This window comes from Sinohyriopsis cumingii, chromosome 13 (genome assembly GCF_028554795.1).
Source record: "Sinohyriopsis cumingii isolate HCF-2022 chromosome 13, ASM2855479v2, whole genome shotgun sequence".
NCBI classification, from domain to species: Eukaryota; Metazoa; Mollusca; class Bivalvia; order Unionida; family Unionidae; genus Sinohyriopsis; species Sinohyriopsis cumingii.
In genome coordinates, this window is record NC_142973.1 from 3,636,869 (window position 1) to 3,656,267 (window position 19,399).

Genomic DNA, 19,399 nt, shown 5'->3' on the forward strand with positions numbered 1-19,399 from the left:
TACTGACAGCCTTCTTGCATAACCACATTGGCCGAGCCTGAGACTGGAACCCATCTAAGACAGAGTCTCATGGCAATGATTAATAAAGACAAATGCTTTAGACCATGCTTCCATCTGGGGCCCCCAAAATAGTGAATTCAGTGTTTTTGACATAAAGCTTGCAGAATTTGTTTTAAAAAATTGCTTGAAAGATCAACCTTTTGCTGTGAATTTACCATCATTCATGGCAATCAGTTTTTATGGGATTTCAATGTTTTATCTGACCACTGATTTGTGAATGCCTCCAAAAAATTATTTTTAAAAAAAAGTTTTTCTCTCCATCAATGAATTTATGTGTGATTAAAATGTTATTTTCCTCAAAATTATGAAAAGTTGAAAATAATGAATTCATTGCATTGATTCTCAAAATTAAATAAAACTTTTGCTTAGTGAAATATTTGTTTTGAAGACAATTATCATTCATTTGTTCATTACCTTATCCAGTATATTTTTATATCTAGAACAAAAGACATTCCACAGAGTGATTCTTGTGTAGTTTCTACATAATGCATTACCCAGTCACATAACTGTTAGGAAATTATTCTCTGCTATCTCTGAATCCAGACATCCCTGCAGGACAAAAGACATCTTGTCATTTATGTAGACAAAGGGAAGTAACTGTCAGATCAACTCCCCTTGTTTACTGCATGTTGCCTGTAGAAACTTTCATTTGCAACAGTGAACAGTACCACTGAAGAATCCGTTGCAATTTATACTAAATTTTAAACATCCAAGATTATTCTCATTGGTATAGTAAGTAAAATTTTTTATATACCTGGTGTGCACATTTGCATTTTTGCCTAGTGAATTTATTCACAGATATAAGCTTTTTTTTAAATGGTCGTTATTGTCCACATGAAACTAACCCAAAACACTTAAGTTTTCATTGCTGTAATTGTATTGCATTGTTCATACACCTCTTTGGCTATCTCAGTATCATAAGTTGAACAGTTTGTATATTTCTTGTGTGCACTTGTTTTGGTTTTGTCTTCACTTTTTAATTATGTGATGTCAGTCAAGTGTTTTACAGTATTGGAGGACAACCAAGAGATGTGCCTTGCCAGCACAAAATATTCATTTTCACACCCATGTAGTGTGTGCAATTTGGGAAGAAGACATTTAGCCCAGCATCTTGAAAAGGCAGTTGAAGGGCATGCTCTGAATCTTTTGAACATTAAGTATTAAGCAGTGTTTCCCTTTACGCACATTTGTGCATCAGGGACGCACGCTGGAGAAAATTGACGCACACATTTTGTTACCGTGCATTTTTTTGACGCAAAGGATTTTCATAATATGATCAGGATTTATTTAATACCCAATGCATTGGATGATGGATGGCATCGTATATACTTCGCATATAGACATTGACTGGTTCCCCACTTTGTTTGCTCCCTGCCTTGCGCTCCTCTATTCGTATAGCAAAGTGCAATGCAGGAAACATATAAAACAATGAACCAGATTAGTATAGGCAGTGTTATGATGGAGTAGCTTCCCCTAATCTCACGAGCTTCTTGCGATTTCCATCGAGCTCAGCAAACTGTTCTAGATATTTAACATCAAGGCTCGTTGCACTAGAAAGTGATCTCCAGATTAAAACGTCATGCACTAAAAAGCATTAGTGAAGAAAGTGAAAGAAGCAGAACACAAAGAGTAACTGTGGATCTAACTTTAATGAAAAATGGAGAAAATTATTCCCTTGACTGGAATATTCATTGTGATTACTGGTGTGACTTCTGATTGCGTGATTGCAAAGACTGCAAAAGTGAATAATCCTTTCGTGACAGGATTTTAAAATTTTTAAAAAGAAGCCCTCGTTCGCCATAAGATATCTGGAGAACACATTATAACCTAAGACATTATTTTACAACAAAGAAATCAGTAAACTTGCAGAGACAAATGCGTTATTTGGATTACAAAGTCAGCGGGTCATTGCAGATTTTGTTGGTTTTTAACTTTTACTGCAATAAAAGAAAGATCTTAAAGTTCAAGTGGAACTTATTAGAAAGAAGATGAATCAGTATCCTCCTTGATATTTGGATAAATGTGTTCTAGGACGAAGTACAATGAAACCTATGATAGTACACATTTGATGAAAGGCAGTAAATTAACTCCCATTTGGTTAAAAATATTTGTTTGGCTCTTTGTATTGACTTATATGTAATGTGTTGGGCTATAATATTGTTGAGGAGACTGTTAAAAGTACGACTTTAAAAGAAAAATGAATTAATAAAATTATTCTTTGAATGGACAATGCATTTGCTTGTTAACTGTGCATGTTGGTGTATTTGCATGTTTAGAGCAAGAGAGAGAGAGTATGTTGTGCAAGTTGCAATATCCTATTTCAAGCTGAAAAAGTACGAGTCGTATGAAAATTTGTCAGTACATTTTTGACCCCCACATTTTTTATTTGACCCCCAGTTTTGACACCTAGGGGTTTTTTGTACCCTCAGTTTTACACCCCTGGGGGATACACTGATTAAGGAGTCATCCAAATTCTAAATTGTTGACCAGATTTATTGGCAAATGTGAAGATGGCACCCCCACTTCACATGATGATATATAACTTAGTGCCTATGGTGATGATCACTTGAGATCCAGTCGAAGCTAAGCAGTTCCACTCAGACTATATCTGGAATTGCATATGACATGCATACTACAGCAAACAAGCTCTGTCATCAAGAATGTCAACGAGTGAGTTGGATGAAACTAGGACCATTTGAACACAGTTTGGGAACCTACTATGATTCAGTCCCTGTCCCCACCCATGCATGCGCTTAAGAGTATTGAGACATGTTTGTGGGTATACCTTCCAACTTTGCTGACCAGCTAAGCCCACAAGTTACGTCATTTGTTGTGCAGCATCCCAGCTGCCAACCAACTGGTCCGGCTGTCCAGATAAACAGCTTATCGTTTCAACATCATGTACCTATCAGCTCAGACTGATGAACAGCACATTGCTTTACAGTTCCTACAGCGATGATGTCCAAGGCCAAGCAGTTGCCCTTTCTGGCCATGTAGATGATAGTAGTCTGTGGCAAACTGGCATCACAAATGGATCCATCAGTCTATCACTACCCAACCAACTATGCATGGTCTGGCATTCCCCATTGGACCTTGCACTGTGCTGGACATGCTCAGCTGGCCCTACTTGTATATCTGATAGAGTCTTTATTATGCATAGTGATGATTGAGCATCATCACTGCTGTATGGAATGCTACACCCCTGGATGCAGAGTGAACAGGAGGAAGACAACTCCTGGTTGATGATGGGGGAGGGCAACATGGACTTGCCTGAACATTCTGATCCAGCCATGTTAATGATGGAATTGAGTTTTGGATGGCAGTCAAATAGGTATACATAATTTTGACTCTTTTCAAATGCTGTTCTCCACTGGCAGTCAATACTGTATGCAAGGTCAAGGCATTGGTGGATATTGTTGAAGATGATGAACATCTGTACTTTGGAATTTTATCACAGTCACAAAAGATTGCAGAAATTACTGGTCATCTCTCGGATAAAATGTATAATGGGGGTAAATTTAGGCCACCTAGCAGGAATAGTAGGTTAATCTGTAAGAGTTACTTCCCTTGGCCTATATATAGATATATATATATATATATATATATATATATATATATATATATATATATATATATATATCACATCTTGCAGGGAGGGCTGGATTCAGATTTAACGTTGAGTAATTTCATAATGTTAATGTGATCAGGTAAATATTTGCAGTGAATCATAATTTACTAAAAATATATTCCTTTTCATTTGTATGGATGATAAATATTATAAATAAAATTCGTATGTTCCAACGAGCTTGGATGATTAATTTCTTATTGCTAAACAGTACATGTAACAACAAAGTGTTAAGGTTTTACTGGAAATGAATGGTTTGCTGTATTGTTTTAGTACATGTAATAAAAATTGTGTAAGTTTTTACTGGAAATGAATGGTTTGCTGTATTGTTTTATGGCACAGCAACACAGGGAGCTTATTTATTGTCAAGGCAATGAGAGTAAAGTGCCTTGCCCAAGGATGTGCTGTAGTGGTTTGATTTTGTACCTGGTCCATTAGCTTTTTGGTCATAAGTCTAACAAACTAACCATTGAACCACCATGGCTTCTGCCTCCATTAGTCACCACTTACAACATTCTGGTCTGTTTAACATCCTGACCTATATGGAAATTACTGGAAATGAATATTTTCCTAAGAATCCTCTTGTACTTCTTTTAATTCTGTATGGATATCCTAAGACATGCAGACTTTTTGAAATTTTAAATACAGTAAAGCTTCAAACTTTGAATTTTATCATTTTCAGTTAATAAAAACTGATACTGTTTTGCCCAAATATTTTTAATAGAGACTTGTAGTAGAGACAGCCTGTCTTCAGAGACCACCTGTTTTAGATTTAATATGTGATACTTTAGATACTTAAAGAACCTGTATTAAACAGAACTTGAATTTAATGAATTGTGTCTTTTACTCTCTTGTTTCTACCTTGAGTCAAACCTGTTAGTAGTGGCCATTCATGGGGAAAAGCCAAATTGGTATTTATACACAGGTGAACTCTGTGCAGATTCTGCTTTGAAACTTGGTTTTCAAGCAGTTACCATTTTTTGCCCAAATATTTTTAATAGAGACTTGTAGTAGAGACAGCCTGTCTTCAGAGACCACCTGTTTTAGATTTAATATGTGATACTTTAGATACTTAAAGAACCTGTATTAAACAGAACTTGAATTTAATGAATTGTGTCTTTTACTCTCTTGTTTCTACCTTGAGTCAAACCTGTTAGTAGTGGCCATTCATGGGGAAAAGCCAAATTGGTATTTATACACAGGTGAACTCTGTGCAGATTCTGCTTTGAAACTTGGTTTTCAAGCAGTTACCATTCTCTGATTATTATTTTTCTTAGTATTATTACTTTTATTCTTGTTACTTTTATTATTATTATTATTATTATTATTACCAACAGCTTTAATTTAGTCATCAAAATCATAAGATACATGTGTTGTTCTCACCCAAAATTTGCTCAACAGAAGATTATTGGATCCTGTTGTCCACCTATAAATTAAATTAGTATTGGTTAAAAAAAAGAACCTTGTATCACACACCAAAACACTAATTTAACTCCTAATTTACACTTTGCATGACTGTGGAACAGAGGACTTACTCATTATTTGACCAGATTTTACAGTTATGCTTAGAAAAATGTTCACACTTCAAACACTATCTGGATTGAGCTGTTAATTAGTTGCCAACATCTAAAGTGTCAGCTTGTGAGAGTCCTGTGATGAATAGAAAATGAAAATAAGCTTAATGTGGCTATAGTTATTAATATGTTAACTGAAACATTTCATACCTGTAAATATCAAATAAAATATGTTCTTAGTTAAATAGGATGAACTAATTTTTCTCCAAAAATTGGTTTATTTCATCAAATATAAAAACTCAGATTGCAAACAATACCTGTCACAGAATGTGACTGCCACTGCTTTAGTAACACCCGGCCACTGACCACAGAAAACAGATGACCATTATGTACACATCCTTCCAATTGGAAATTTGTTAGGTGTGGGTAATTATAATCATTGTTGTGACTACACGACCACTATATGAAGGCTGTTTTGATGGGTTTGTACTGTAAGAAATGTTGGTCTTATGACTCAAAACTAATTTGTATTTTTGTTGTGCCCAGACACTTAGAGGCACATAAATTATTAGTGATGTAAAGATAAAGATTGCCACATTTTACACTACAGTCACCAGCTACAAAGTGAATAAACTGTCATAAACTAAATATGATTGCTTTTATTTTTATGTGCATGGCCTTTTTTTCTTTTTCAAACATGAAAAACTAAATGAAAGGTAATTAAAGACTTCATCTGCTACTTCATGACTAAAGATGGACCTATGTAGACTACTGTACTTAATCAGTGCAAATAGTTAATGCCAGGTTTAAAAAAAAAAAATTTTTTACAAGAGTTAAATTGTTTAACATGAAGACCTAAAATCTCTAGAGAATATGAACTTCAAAATGGGGGGGGAGAGAAAAAAAATGGAATTTTACTGCTATCATACCTTAATACATTACCTGCTACTATTGCATTCCTTTCTTCCTTTTCCTGTACTCTAGTTCCCAGCTACTTATTGTTATATTAGATTCATTAAATTGTATCCCCCTTCATTCTTCTAGTGCAGAGGTAAGTATTGTCTACCCTCTTTTCGTTCTAGACTTTTTGTTTTGCGTTAATATCTATCTTTCATATTTTTTTATGTCGAATGATGTGGGCAAGTGTGGGCACTGGAGGGCATTGTGAGAGACTCACCCCATCTGCTTTGCATGTACATGGTGTGTACACATGGGCATCTGTCTTTAGTCAGATTGGGTGTAGGAATTCGCTGAAAATCATAGCATATTAGAAGGAGGTAGGATGGACCCACATTTTTAATAGATAACCCCACCATTTCCAGGAGGGGTCTGGAACTGTGTTGGGGAAGACTACTGCCTTATAAGGCATGATCATTCTGCAATATCCATGGTTTGGACATCACCCAAGGGCCATGGATCCCTACTGCTTTGTTATTGTGCCATCAGTACCAGTGTGGGGTTGATCTTTGGCCTCTCCCATGTGAGGAAAAACACCTGAGAGTGTTTTCCTGGTGAATTAGATTAGCAATTTATGCCTTCTTGAGAGGGAATGGCGGCAGTCTTGTTCAGATAAATATGATTTGTTCTTATCCATCAGATTTCTGTCACCTGGTTGTTCTGTGTCCAGTGAGCAGGCACTAGTCACTAGCCATCTACGAGTCATGGGGTCACGAGGTCACCAAGGTTTATTTATCAGTCTGGGGATAGGGATTTGGTTGATAACCCTACACACACTCCTATATTACCAAATAATCCTGATGAGGAAAGACTTGCCAAAAAATGATAAAAACACTTGAATGAGTAATGCAATGCTGGTTAAATGTATTAATGGGCACCTAGGAACAGCATTAGAGAGAAACTATCGATCAAGACATTCTTCACTAGCTGATGAACATCAACACTGCTGATCCAGTGAGTCAAGGGGACCTTGATAGATCAGTGGCTGATGAACATCAGCACTGCTGATCCAGCGAGTCAGGGGGACCGTGATAGATCAGTGGTTGATGAACATCAACACTGCTGATCCAGCGAGTCAGGGGGACCTTGATAGATCAGTGGTTGATGAACATCAACACTGCTGATCCAGCAAGTCAGGGGGACCTTGATAGATCAGTGGCTGATGAACATCAACACTGCTGATCCAGCAAGTCAAGGGGACCTTGATAGATCAGTGGCTGATGAACATCAACACTTCTGATCCAGCGAGTCAGGGGGACCTTGATAGATCAGTGGCTGATGAACATCAACACTGCTGATCCAGTGAGTCAGGGGGACCGTGATAGATCAGTGGTTGATGAACATCAACACTGCTGATCAGCGAGTCAGGGGGACTTTGATAGATCAGTGATTGATGAACATCAACACTGCTGATCCAGCAAGTCAGGGGGACCTTGATAGATCAGTGGCTGATGAACATCAACACTGCTGATCCAGCAAGTCAAGGGGACCTTGATAGATCAGTGGCTGATGAACATCAACACTTCTAATCCAGTGAGTCAGGGGGACCTTGATAGATCAGTGGCTGATGAACATCAACACTGCTGATCCAGCAAGTCAGGGGGACCTTGATAGATCAGTGGACAATAGCTGACATAAAGACCTGGAGGAAAACATTGATTTATGTGAAATATTTTGAGATCTGTTTAATATATAAAAAAATTTTAAAATCATTTTATATTATTTAAAGTGCAGCAATTGTAGCATTGTATGACAAATAAATTTGGCCCTTTTAAGCACATGGAATTTGAGTCTGGGCTTGTTATTTCTGCTAAAGTAACCCCACCCCCGGGTTTCTGTCTGAAAAACCTTTTCTTTGAGCACTGGATGGACAGTCTGGTTTCACGTCAGAAGCAGGCTCAAGACATCTATGTCATTTCCATCATGGTGGATTCAAATGTGTTCTCAGAGGAACCATTGGCAATGGTTCCTTCCCCTCCATTGGGGTCCCTAGCTCCCCACCAGATGGGCCAAGTTTTTACCACCTTCTTCCCCCAAATTTGCTGTCCAATGCTTTCTGGCACCGAGAATGAAAAAGATTCCTGTATATTGCAACATCTCAACCAGATTATGTCCTCTCTTCTACAGTTTGGCTGCTGGTGCTTACCTCCAGCTATCAAATTCATTAGTCACCTTAAGCGCCACCACCACCACCCAACTCTGTTTCATCACATTGAGGATATCAGTTTGCAGGCTGGGCTATTCTTCCAGTTAAAATCTTGGACAGCTTATTAGGCATATAGTCTTGCAATGATTGCCCTGCATACTGATCTCCTTCAGTCTCTTGAAGAAAGAAGCATTGTCTCTAGCAGTGCTTCACCATTATTTTCTTTTGTTGAAGGTACGTACCATGGTACTTTCTCACTGTACCAGTATTTCTATAGTTTTTGTCAGTATGGAATGTAAGAAAATTCCTGAGTAACCTTGTTGTAAATTAAATGATATGTTGTACTGACATCAAAATAATTTGGTTAATTATTTTTTTTTTACAAAACAGTTGTATTTGTCCCAAATTTTATTTTTGAATATTGCAGTTTTAATTATATTTATGATCCTTTAATAAGATTTTTGACAGTCATGTATACCAATGTGGCTTGACACATGTCATGTATACCAATGTGGCTTGACACATGTCATGTATACCAATGTGGTTTGACACATGTCATGTATACCAATGTGGTTTGACACATGTCATGTATACCAATGTGGTTTGACACATGTCATGTATACCAATGTGGTTTGACACATGTCATGTATACCAATGTGGCTTGACACATGTCATGTATACCAATGTGGCTTGACACATGTCATGTATACCAGTGTGGCTTGACACATGTCATGTATACCAATGTGGCTTGACACATGTCATGTATACCAATGTGGCTTGACACATGTCATGTATACCAATGTGGCTTGACACATGTCATGTATACCAATGTGACTTGACACATGTCATGTATACCAGTGTGGCTTGACACATGTCATGTATACCAATGTGACTTGACACATGTCATGTATGCCAATGTGGCTTGACACATGTCATGTATACCAATGTGGTTTGACACATGTCATGTATACCAATGTGGTTTGACACATGTCATGTATACCAATGTGGCTTGACACATGTCATGTATACCAATGTGGTTTGACACATGTCATGTATACCAATGTGGCTTGACACATGTCATGTATACCAATGTGGTTTGATACATGTCATGTATACCAATGTGGTGGCCAAAAAGGATGTTGTGAAATATGCTCTGGCCAAATCCAACTGTTGGAAAAATGTTGAAGTTTGAACAAAAGCAAAACTGACCATCACATTGTTTAGTTACTTACTAGCATATGTTAATGTATTAAGTGCACATATTCCTTTGTAAGACTGTGAATCATCTTTAGATTTTCAGGGCAGTAGTTGTTTTCTGTTTGAATTTTAATTGATTTCTTTTGTCCATTAAATCTTTTCTTGTTTGTTGAGTAAGTGTGTTTTATGTTTACAGGCCCTCTATGATAAATATCTTGCCCAGATTTTGGCATCCTGCTCAAAGTTTCCTTGACTATTGTATCAATAGTATAGCTAGTAAAGTGTCAGCACTTCCTATTTTTATCAGCAAGCTCTTTAACGTTAACAAAATGTCTCACTCAGGGTGTTTGACATTTATATTGTTGGGCCTTGTGGTGATGGCACAACTTGAGGCTGAATCTTGTACTATCTAGCAGTGAACACTCCTACCATATGGGTTAGTACAATAGTTTTCTATATCAGAGTTCTTTATTCCATCAGCCTACCTCCTAAATGGTATTTCATTAATGTAACAGTAATCTATTACTGCTATTAAAATGTATTTTTGGGATGGGTGGGTAAAACTAACCATAATTTCATAATACTTACCTGCTGCTGTTGGAAAGATTTACTCCTTCCACACTTCCCTGATGCCTTGTACTCTAGGGTCAGGTTAAAAGAGAATGGTGTTATGCACATTGACCAAGGAGTCACTGTTTTCAAGTTTGCCCCTCCCCCAATACTAACTGGAAGATGGAATTATTAAGGATTAGAAAAGGAAAGATATGCAACAGTCGTAGGTAACTATTACATAATTAAAATTATTTTACCTCTCAAAAAAAAAATATTTCAAATGTAAGGCATCTAAACTAAACATAGCAAATTAAAACAGAAAATATTGCATCAATGTATTGAATGACAAAATGCTTTCTTTTAAAGATTGACTGACTTTCTTTCTTTAGTATGATGGCAGATAAATTATAGTACATATTATATTTTGTTTGTTTTAATTTTCAGACATGGGTGACATGTGGATGCCAGGATTATCTGGAGGGGAAAAGAAAAGGGCCAGCATTGCCTGTGAGCTTATTCATGATCCAGTACTCATATTCTTAGATGTGAGTTCAATTTACACATTTCAAAAATACTGTATGTACCTACTTATAAGACAAGTTCTACTGCAAACAACATAGATCCTGCTCAGTCATGACATAATGTGCCAGCAGATCAGGCTCTGTGTTTGTTCTACTGATTACTCTAACAAACTGCATAGGCCCAGATCTGCCTGTGCATTATGCAAGGCAGATCAGGGTCTGTGCAGTTTGCATTTGGACTCAATTTATAAGCGAGTACATACAGTAGATAGTACATATTATTTTTCCCATTTTTAAACACCTTAACTCAAGGAATAATGTGTTTATAATAGAAGGACTGCAACAGTCACTGCATGGAGCCAGTTCCCACATATTTATTATTAAGCCTGTGCAGTAATACTGTTGGTATAAACTTTCATCTGCTAATAAGCAACATATTTAGAGAATAAAGAATAAGTGTCATGCAGTGACTGGTGCTGTTCCTTGAATATTTACTGCTTTGTATATCAAAAGATGACATGTACTTTTTTCTTTTCAAATGACATTCAGCTGTCACAAAATTAATTTCTCATTATTGCCTATTGAGTATTCTAGTTCACTAAACTTCTGTAAACAGAAATTTTGATTACATGGTTTTCTTTCTTATAGCTATCCATCAATACAAGATGTAAGATTACTTTGCAGTCATTATTCTAAATAAAATCATAATTATATATCTTGGAAACACACATGCATGGAAAATCTTTCTTGGAATTATCTTTTGGGGAAACACACATGCATGGAAAATCTTTCTTGGAATTATCTTTCATGGAAACATACATGCATGAATATAACAATGCAATTCATGTAAATTTTTCAAAAAAAATGAAAACAATTAGAATGGAATTTGTGAGGCCAAGGACACCAGTGGTCCAGTTTTGATAAAATCTACATAAACTGACCAACTTGTCTGCCAAAATTGTTGTCCCCAGCAGTGGTCATTTTGATGGGAGTTCTTGTCTATAGCACACAAACTTCCTCAAGTCTAGTGGTAATTAAAGATGTTATTGTTAGCTTAAAGTTTTATCACAATATCGCCATTAGATTTACAGTTTTGCCAGAAAAATATGAATTTGTTTATATTAACAATTAGTTATTTCATCAAAGTGCACCGAAGACAATTATTGCCGATATCACTCGATTGAAATCCAATAGCGATACATGATAACATTAGAGTAGTAATGATACAAGAAGTGTTCAGCAAATTGAAAATTTTCTCATCTGGAGGTAATTTGGTTAGATTATTTTATAATATTCTGTAGCAGGGAAGATATGTTCATATTGTACAATATTGCTTGTTAATGTTATACAATATTGCTTATTAATATTATACAATATTGCTTATTAATATTATACAATATTGCTTATTAATATTATACAATATTGCTTATTTTAATATTATACAATATTGCTTTGAAATACCTGTTTAGTGTAATTATTTTCTGTCTTTGTTACAATTTTGAATGTAATGTGAGACAATGCTGATACAAAGATTAAGTTTTCCAATAAAGTTTATCTTGTGTTGCCATATAAAGCTAACCTCTTTATTTTCAATACCTAGGAACCCACCACTGGTTTAGACTCGAGCACAACTTCAAGCTTGATATCAACTCTATCCGCATATGCAGAGAAATCCCACAAAACAATTGTGTGTTCCATCCATCAGCCTTCCTCGCAGCTCTTCTTCCAGTTCCACAAGCTACTTCTCTTGTCTCAAGGACAGGTATACAATAAAGCTGGCATTAACGGTTTTTATGAGGATATTTTAAAGCGGCACCTGTAAGCTTGTATTTAACATAAGATGGTTTTCCTCATCCTTTATTGGTCTGATTTCATTGTGAATTCACTATTTTGATGGAGATTGCTACAAAGCATAAATGTAAAGACCCTACATGACATGATCCTTTCATGGAAACAAGGGTCCTTCCCCAGTCCCCATGTTTAGGCACCAGTGAAATGTCATTTTTTCCTCAAACTATAAAACTGTTACAAAAAAATAACAAACCAAACATGAATTAACAGTATTAGCTAGCATTGTAGTTATTTATAAGGTTGAAATTTATGTTTTTTCTTATCGTTCCTTTGGTTGGACATTTTTCATGTTTTCATTGCAAGTTCCTAGTTAGTATTTTCTTTAAGCATCTCCCATCCACATTTTTATTTCCAATTTGTGTGGCATATGAATTGTTGCCTTTTTATTTCCCTTTAATCTGGTCATTTGAGCCATTTGATTTTTTTAAAATTATTTTCCTGTAAAATGCTTTCATTGAAATAAAAATAAGCCTTGAATTTAAGTACATTCTTTGTGATATATCTATCCTTTGATTGGCATCCTGGTTGTTTTGCAATACACATAAAGTTTTCCTACAAGCATTTTACCATTCCATGCATATATAGTTGTATGCTTGTTTAATTTTATTTCTTTTTAGTTTGTTATATTTTATAGGGATGGCGGTGCTGAGAATATATAAAATTCTTAGTGCTTGTCCATCTTCACCTCAGTTCATCCATCCGGCACACAATTTGTTAGTGAAATTTGGTAAATATTATGGTCCTCACCTGATGATGTGCATACTGGCATATTATGGTCCTCACCTGATGATGTGCATACTGACATATTGTGGTCCTCACCTGATGATGTGCATACTGACATATTATGGTCCTCACCTGATGATGTGCATACTGGCATATTATTGTCCTCACCTGATGATGTGCATACTGGCATATTATTGTCCTCACCTGATGATGTGCATACTGATATATTCCTATTGTTACTACATTTTATAAGAGTTATGGCCCTTTTTGACTTGCAGCTGTATGCATTGCATGACAGAATCTTGGATTAGTATTAGGTTAATGATATGGTCATCATCAGAAGATATACATATCAACAGGTCACATTGCTCCAGCTACTTAGTTACAGTTGTTGCTAAGATACACATATCAACAGGTCACATTGCTCCAGCTACTTAGTTACACTTGTTGCTAAGATACACATATCAACAGGTCACATTGCTCCAGCTACTTAGTTACAGTTGTTGCTAAGATACACATATCAACAGGTCACATTGCTCCAGCTACTTAGTTACACTTGTTGCTAAGATACACATATCAACAGGTCACATTGCTCCAGCTACTTAGTTACACTTGTTGCTAAGATACACATATCAACAGGTCACATTGCTCCAGCTACTTAGTTACAGTTGTTGCTAAGATACACATATCAACAGGTCACATTGCTCCAGCTACTTAGTTACACTTGTTGCCCTTTTTTTAGCTTAATACAGTGTGTGACACAATATTGTAAGTGCAGCTAGCTGTTCAGTTTTTGATGGATTGCAATGAAGGTGAAATGATTAATCAATATTGTGATATATTTATACTTTTCCATAACAGTACAAGAGGTGAACTATCGATTCAAATGATACTTGCCCTATTCAAGTTACCTTAATCTTCAGCACCCGTGAATAATTATTACTTTTTATTTTTTCAATTGAGTATACATCTGAGATATATGCACTCATTTCTTTCATATATGCACTCTTTCTTTCATATATGCACTCTTTCTTTCACATATGCACTCATTTCTTTCATATATGCACTCTTTCTTTCATATATGCACTCATCTCTCTCTCTATATACAATGAAGACTATTGACAACATCCATTCACCTTCTACAAATGAATGCAAGGTGACTAACTCACATGGTTCAAAATCTGCCCCTCCCCCACCATTTCCAAGCTAATTATTTTATCCTTTCATCATGTCCAGACACTGATAACATACATCAAAGTAATGAAGACATTTAATTTTGTTTCTCCATATATGATGTAATCAATCACTTTACTGATCCTTTAATAAATACTTTTATGTGAAGTTTATCTGTTGCTTTTCATCTTGTCTACTTGGATCAAATTTGAAGGCTACACTTCTGGTGTGCCACAGAGTGAAATATGTTGCATTCAGTTCTCGATGGTGGTAATTATTCAAATCCTGGGTAAAACAGTTACCTCCAATCAATCAGCAGTAACTGTAGCTTGTTGACTTCATGAAACACTGAATGTATTGTCATCCCAGTTCAGTCCAAACAGATACACAGCAACATTGAAACTTGACACAGACCTGGCTTTAAACGATATGCAGAGTAGCTTAATTGGAATGTCTCCTTTTTATGCTGGTTTGTATAATCAGCAACTGATTGTGCCAACAGGATTAAAAAGAACAAAACTGACCAGGGGGTAGAATCCATATCACACAAGTTATGAGTTATAGTCACCTTGTTAATTTGCAGAACGGGAGTGGGTGTTGTTAATAATTCCCTTTTTCACTGGCAGAAAGGAGTGCCTGTGACCATGGAAGTTGTTTTGCTGGAAGTACAATTTAAAAGATCTGGTTGATAGTTATCTCTGCTCAGACGTGTTCTAGATAAATTTTCAACACATATTTAATAGCACTACCATACCACTGACAGAGTGTCTAAAGATGAAAAGAACCTCCTCAAGTTGATATGTGTAATGAAACTATATCATATTATTTGCTTTGAATCATATTGATAGGTGGCGGAGGTGTATCGTTTTGCCCCTAATGAAAAGCCTGGCGAATATTATGGTCATCACCTGAAGATGTCCATATATAAAAAAATTACTGTCCTCCCACAGTTTTCATTAGAGTTATTGCCACTTTTGTCCTGCAGATGACTGTAGTGTTTGACAGAATCCTGTGAATGCAACTAGTTCTTGATGCATCACTGTGAAACTTGGTATATAGTATGGTCATCATATGAAGAAGCATATTTGAACAAATTGCAATGCTACTGCAGTTTTTGTCAGAGTTATTGTTCTTTTTTACCTGGAGCTGGATTTAGCATCTGACAGAATCTTGTGAATAGTCTCATTTGTCAGTGGAAATGTTTTTATGTTGTGGCCTTTATATGAGGATGTGCAGATGAACAAATCACTATGCTTCCAGTGTTTTCAGCTCTACTGGCCATTGTCCAGAATAGAGTATGGCATGGTGTGTTGTCCTGTGGTCCATATCTTTGTTATCAGTATACCTCCTAAACTCCTTGGAGGATTGCCATGAAAAAAAAGAAACACACAGACACACACACTTATTGTTACTCATCATGAATGGATGGTATTATCAAAATGGGGCTTTCATAAAATGTCTTCTAATGATGTCTAGTTGGTCCTAAATAGAAATGACACTAGTCTGACATCCAGTGTAGTCACCATGGCAGCCAGTTTGAAAATCTTGTTATCTCTACTCACTCTGGATGGCTTGTCATATTAACATGGGGTTTGTCAGATTAACATGGGCTTTGTCATATTAACATGGGGTTTCACCAAAAGACTAATTATGATGTCAAGTTGGTCCCTAATGAAAATTGTGCCAATTAACTTCTGTTTGTCCTGGCATTCATCTTTAAAAAATTGTTATTGCTGCTTGTCTTACATGAACGTTATATCAACATGGGGTTTTCATGTTATATCGACATGGGGTTTTCACGTTATATCGACATGTGGTTTTCACATTTAATCGACATGGGGTTTTCACATTGTATTGACATGGGGTGTTCACGATATATTGACATGGGGTTTTCACGTTATATTAACATGGAATATATCGACATAGGTTTTAACTTTATATTGACATGGTGTTATCACCAAAAGACTTCTTATGAGTTTCAGTTGGTTATAAATGAAAATGATGCCAATGTCAATCTGATGTCCAGTATGGCCACCATCAAAAGCTTGTTATTGCTACTTTTCTAGAATGGATAGTGATATTGAATGGGGTTTGCCAAAGGACTTATTTTGATACCCATTTGGTTGTAAAAGAAAATGGTCTCTATTTTACATTCAGTGTGTCTACCATGGCAGCCATCTTAAATAACTTTTAATTGCTGAAGAATATCATAGTTGTTTTCAGCACTCAGCAGAAGAAACAGTTATATCTAGGAATCCTGGAAATTATTTTTGGCCAGTTGAACATCAATCCCTTTTTGGAACTCTTGTTACTGCCCTGTTACATTTCTTGTTACTGCCCTGTTACTGCTCTTGTTACTGCCCTGTTACTGTTCTTGTTACTGCCCTGTTTGACATACAGCAAGAGGCAAAAAATGACAGAATTTTGTGAATCCAGATACTCTGGCAAATTTTAGTCAATTTTGCTGTGAAATTTAGTGTATTTACATATTATCTTTATTGTCAGAAGATATGCATGCTTACCAATCACCATTATACTCAAGCGTATTTTGTCATTACTTTGAATGAAGTTAAAGAACACAGTTCAAAATATTTTGAATTTCATCTTTCAATTATTTCATTGCCAAAAATCATGTCGTATCAGACAACTTTTTGTAACATGCAGACAGTGAAAACAGTGATTTTAAACATGTCAATTATAGGTTGCTTACTTCGGGGAAACAACAATGGTCATAGATCATTTTGCTTCACTAGGAATTCCCATAGAGGAACATTACAATCCAGCAGATTTTATCAGTAAGTTGATCTTTATTGACATTGTGGAGTACAGAGTAGTTATGTACCATATGTACTTGTTTGTATAGCATTTGTACTTGTTTGTATACCATTTGTACTTGTTTGTATACCATTTGTACTTGCTTGTATATCATATGTACTTGCTTGTATACCATTTGTACTTGTTTGTATACCATATGTACTTGTTTGTATACCATTTGTACTTATAAATCGGGTCCAGCTGAAATACAAAATAGACCTTGATCTGCTGTTGCATAATGTGCCAGCATATCAGGTTCTCTTTATTGTTTCTTCTACAGATTACTACTAACAAAACTGTATAGACCCATATCTGCCAGTACATTATGTGCATGCAGATCTGGATCTCTACAGTTTGCAGTTGGACCTAAGTTGTAAGTGAGCATAGATACTATAAAACTTGCTTCACAAAGTTAGTAAATAAATCTTGAACGAAACTTCTTTGATAAAGGTTTAAAATAATGATGTTTATTGAGATTTTTTTGTTAAAATATATATATTTCTGAATGATGAAATTTTCATGAACATAACTATTACTAACATAACTATTCCCATATAAAATATGTATATATAATTGGATTCCATCAAAAAATATATTCCAAGTACATGTTTATGCTCTAAATGATGAATTTTATATTTTTTAATCATTGCCGCTATTATCCCTTTGAAGTAACTGTAAGTATATTTAACATTTTTAGTATCAGATTTTTTTGAAATTTTAAAATTATGAGTTTGAATACAGTAAAAACCTATATTTATCTGTTATGAACAAGTGTCCATAAATTCAAGAATGATACAGTATAAGAAAAGCAGCACTTTGAAAATCTGCAAATTATGGGCAATTGACTATCTAATTCAGGTGTCTGTTCGGACTGGTTTTATTATGTTAACTTTTTTTGTATATCAGTGGAAAAATTAAAGGAAGATGAAGGTGTGAGAGGGAAGGCTGTTTCTGCTATGAAAGATCTACAGGAGTAAGTATGTTTATACGAAATTCCACATTACTTCTAGTACTTGTCTTGTATACAATGAAAGATCTACAGGAGTAAGTATGTTTATACAAAATTCTACATTACTTCTAGTACTTATCTTGTATACAGTGAAAGATCTACAGAAGTATGTTTATACAAAATTCCACATTACTTCTAGTACTTACATTGTATACAATGAAAGATCTACAGGAGTAAGTATGTTTATATGAAATTCCACATTACTTCTAGTACAGTACTTACCTTGTATACAATGAAAGATCTACAGGAGTAAGTATGTTTATACGAAATTCCACATTACTTCCATTATATGCCTTATACTGTTTATTCAGCCATGTTTGTTGTGTTAAAATTCTTCAGCTCAAAGGCCATTAAAGACCTTATACTATTTATTCAGCCATGTTTGTTGTGTTAAAATTCTTCAGCTCAAAGGCCATTAAAGGCCTTATACTGTTTATTCTGCCATGTCCATAATGTAAAAAATTTTCAGCTCAAGGACCATTAAGGCCTTATAGTGTTTATTCAGCCATGTCTGTTATTAAATTGTTCAGCTCAAAAGCCATTAAATGCCTTATACTGTTTATTCAGCCATATCTGTTGTGTTAAAATTCTTCAGCTCAAAGGCCACTGAAGACCTTATACTGTTTATTCAGCCAAGTCTGTTGTGTTAAAATTCTTCAGATTAAAGACCTTATACTGTTTATTCAGCCATGTATGTTGTGTTAAAATTCTTCAGCTCAAAGGCCATTAAAGACCTTATACTGTTTATTCAGCCATGTATGTTGTGTTAAAATCCTTCAGCTCAATGGCCATTAAAGACCTTATACTGTTTATTCAGCCAAGTCTGTTGTGTTAAATCTCTTCAGTTCAAAGGCCATTAAAGACCTTATACTGTTTATTCAGCCAAGTCTGTTGTGTTAAAATTCTTCAGTTCAAAGGCCATTAAATTCCTTATACTGTTTATTCAGCCAAGTATGTTGTGTTAAAATTCTTTAGCTCAGAGGCCATTAAAGGTCTCATGCTGTTTATTCAGCCATGTCCATTGTGTTAGTATACTTTGGCTTAAAGGCCTTATACTGTTTATTCAGCCATGTCTGTTGTGTTAAAATTCTTCAGTTCAAAGGCCATTAAAGACCTTATATATTGTTTATTCAGCCATGTCCATTGTGTTAAAATTCTGCTAATCTTGATTAATTGGTGTATAAACATAACATTACCTGAGGATGGCATGGACATAATATCTGGCTATAAGTCATTGTGACATGGGTATGATAAACA

General features: G+C 35.5%; 1 protein-coding gene across 1 annotated transcript in view; it reads left to right on the forward strand.

Moving 5' to 3' along the window:
* The window catches only part of LOC149784857 (uncharacterized), a 75,443-nt gene that overhangs the window by 19,245 nt on the left and 36,799 nt on the right, over positions 1-19,399 (forward strand). The window contains exons 5-8 of the mRNA XM_089978431.1: positions 10,496-10,596; positions 12,173-12,334; positions 17,021-17,114; positions 18,040-18,106. Coding sequence (XP_089834557.1) covers positions 10,496-10,596; positions 12,173-12,334; positions 17,021-17,114; positions 18,040-18,106 — 424 coding nt within the window. The remainder of the gene's footprint in view (positions 1-10,495; positions 10,597-12,172; positions 12,335-17,020; positions 17,115-18,039; positions 18,107-19,399) is intronic.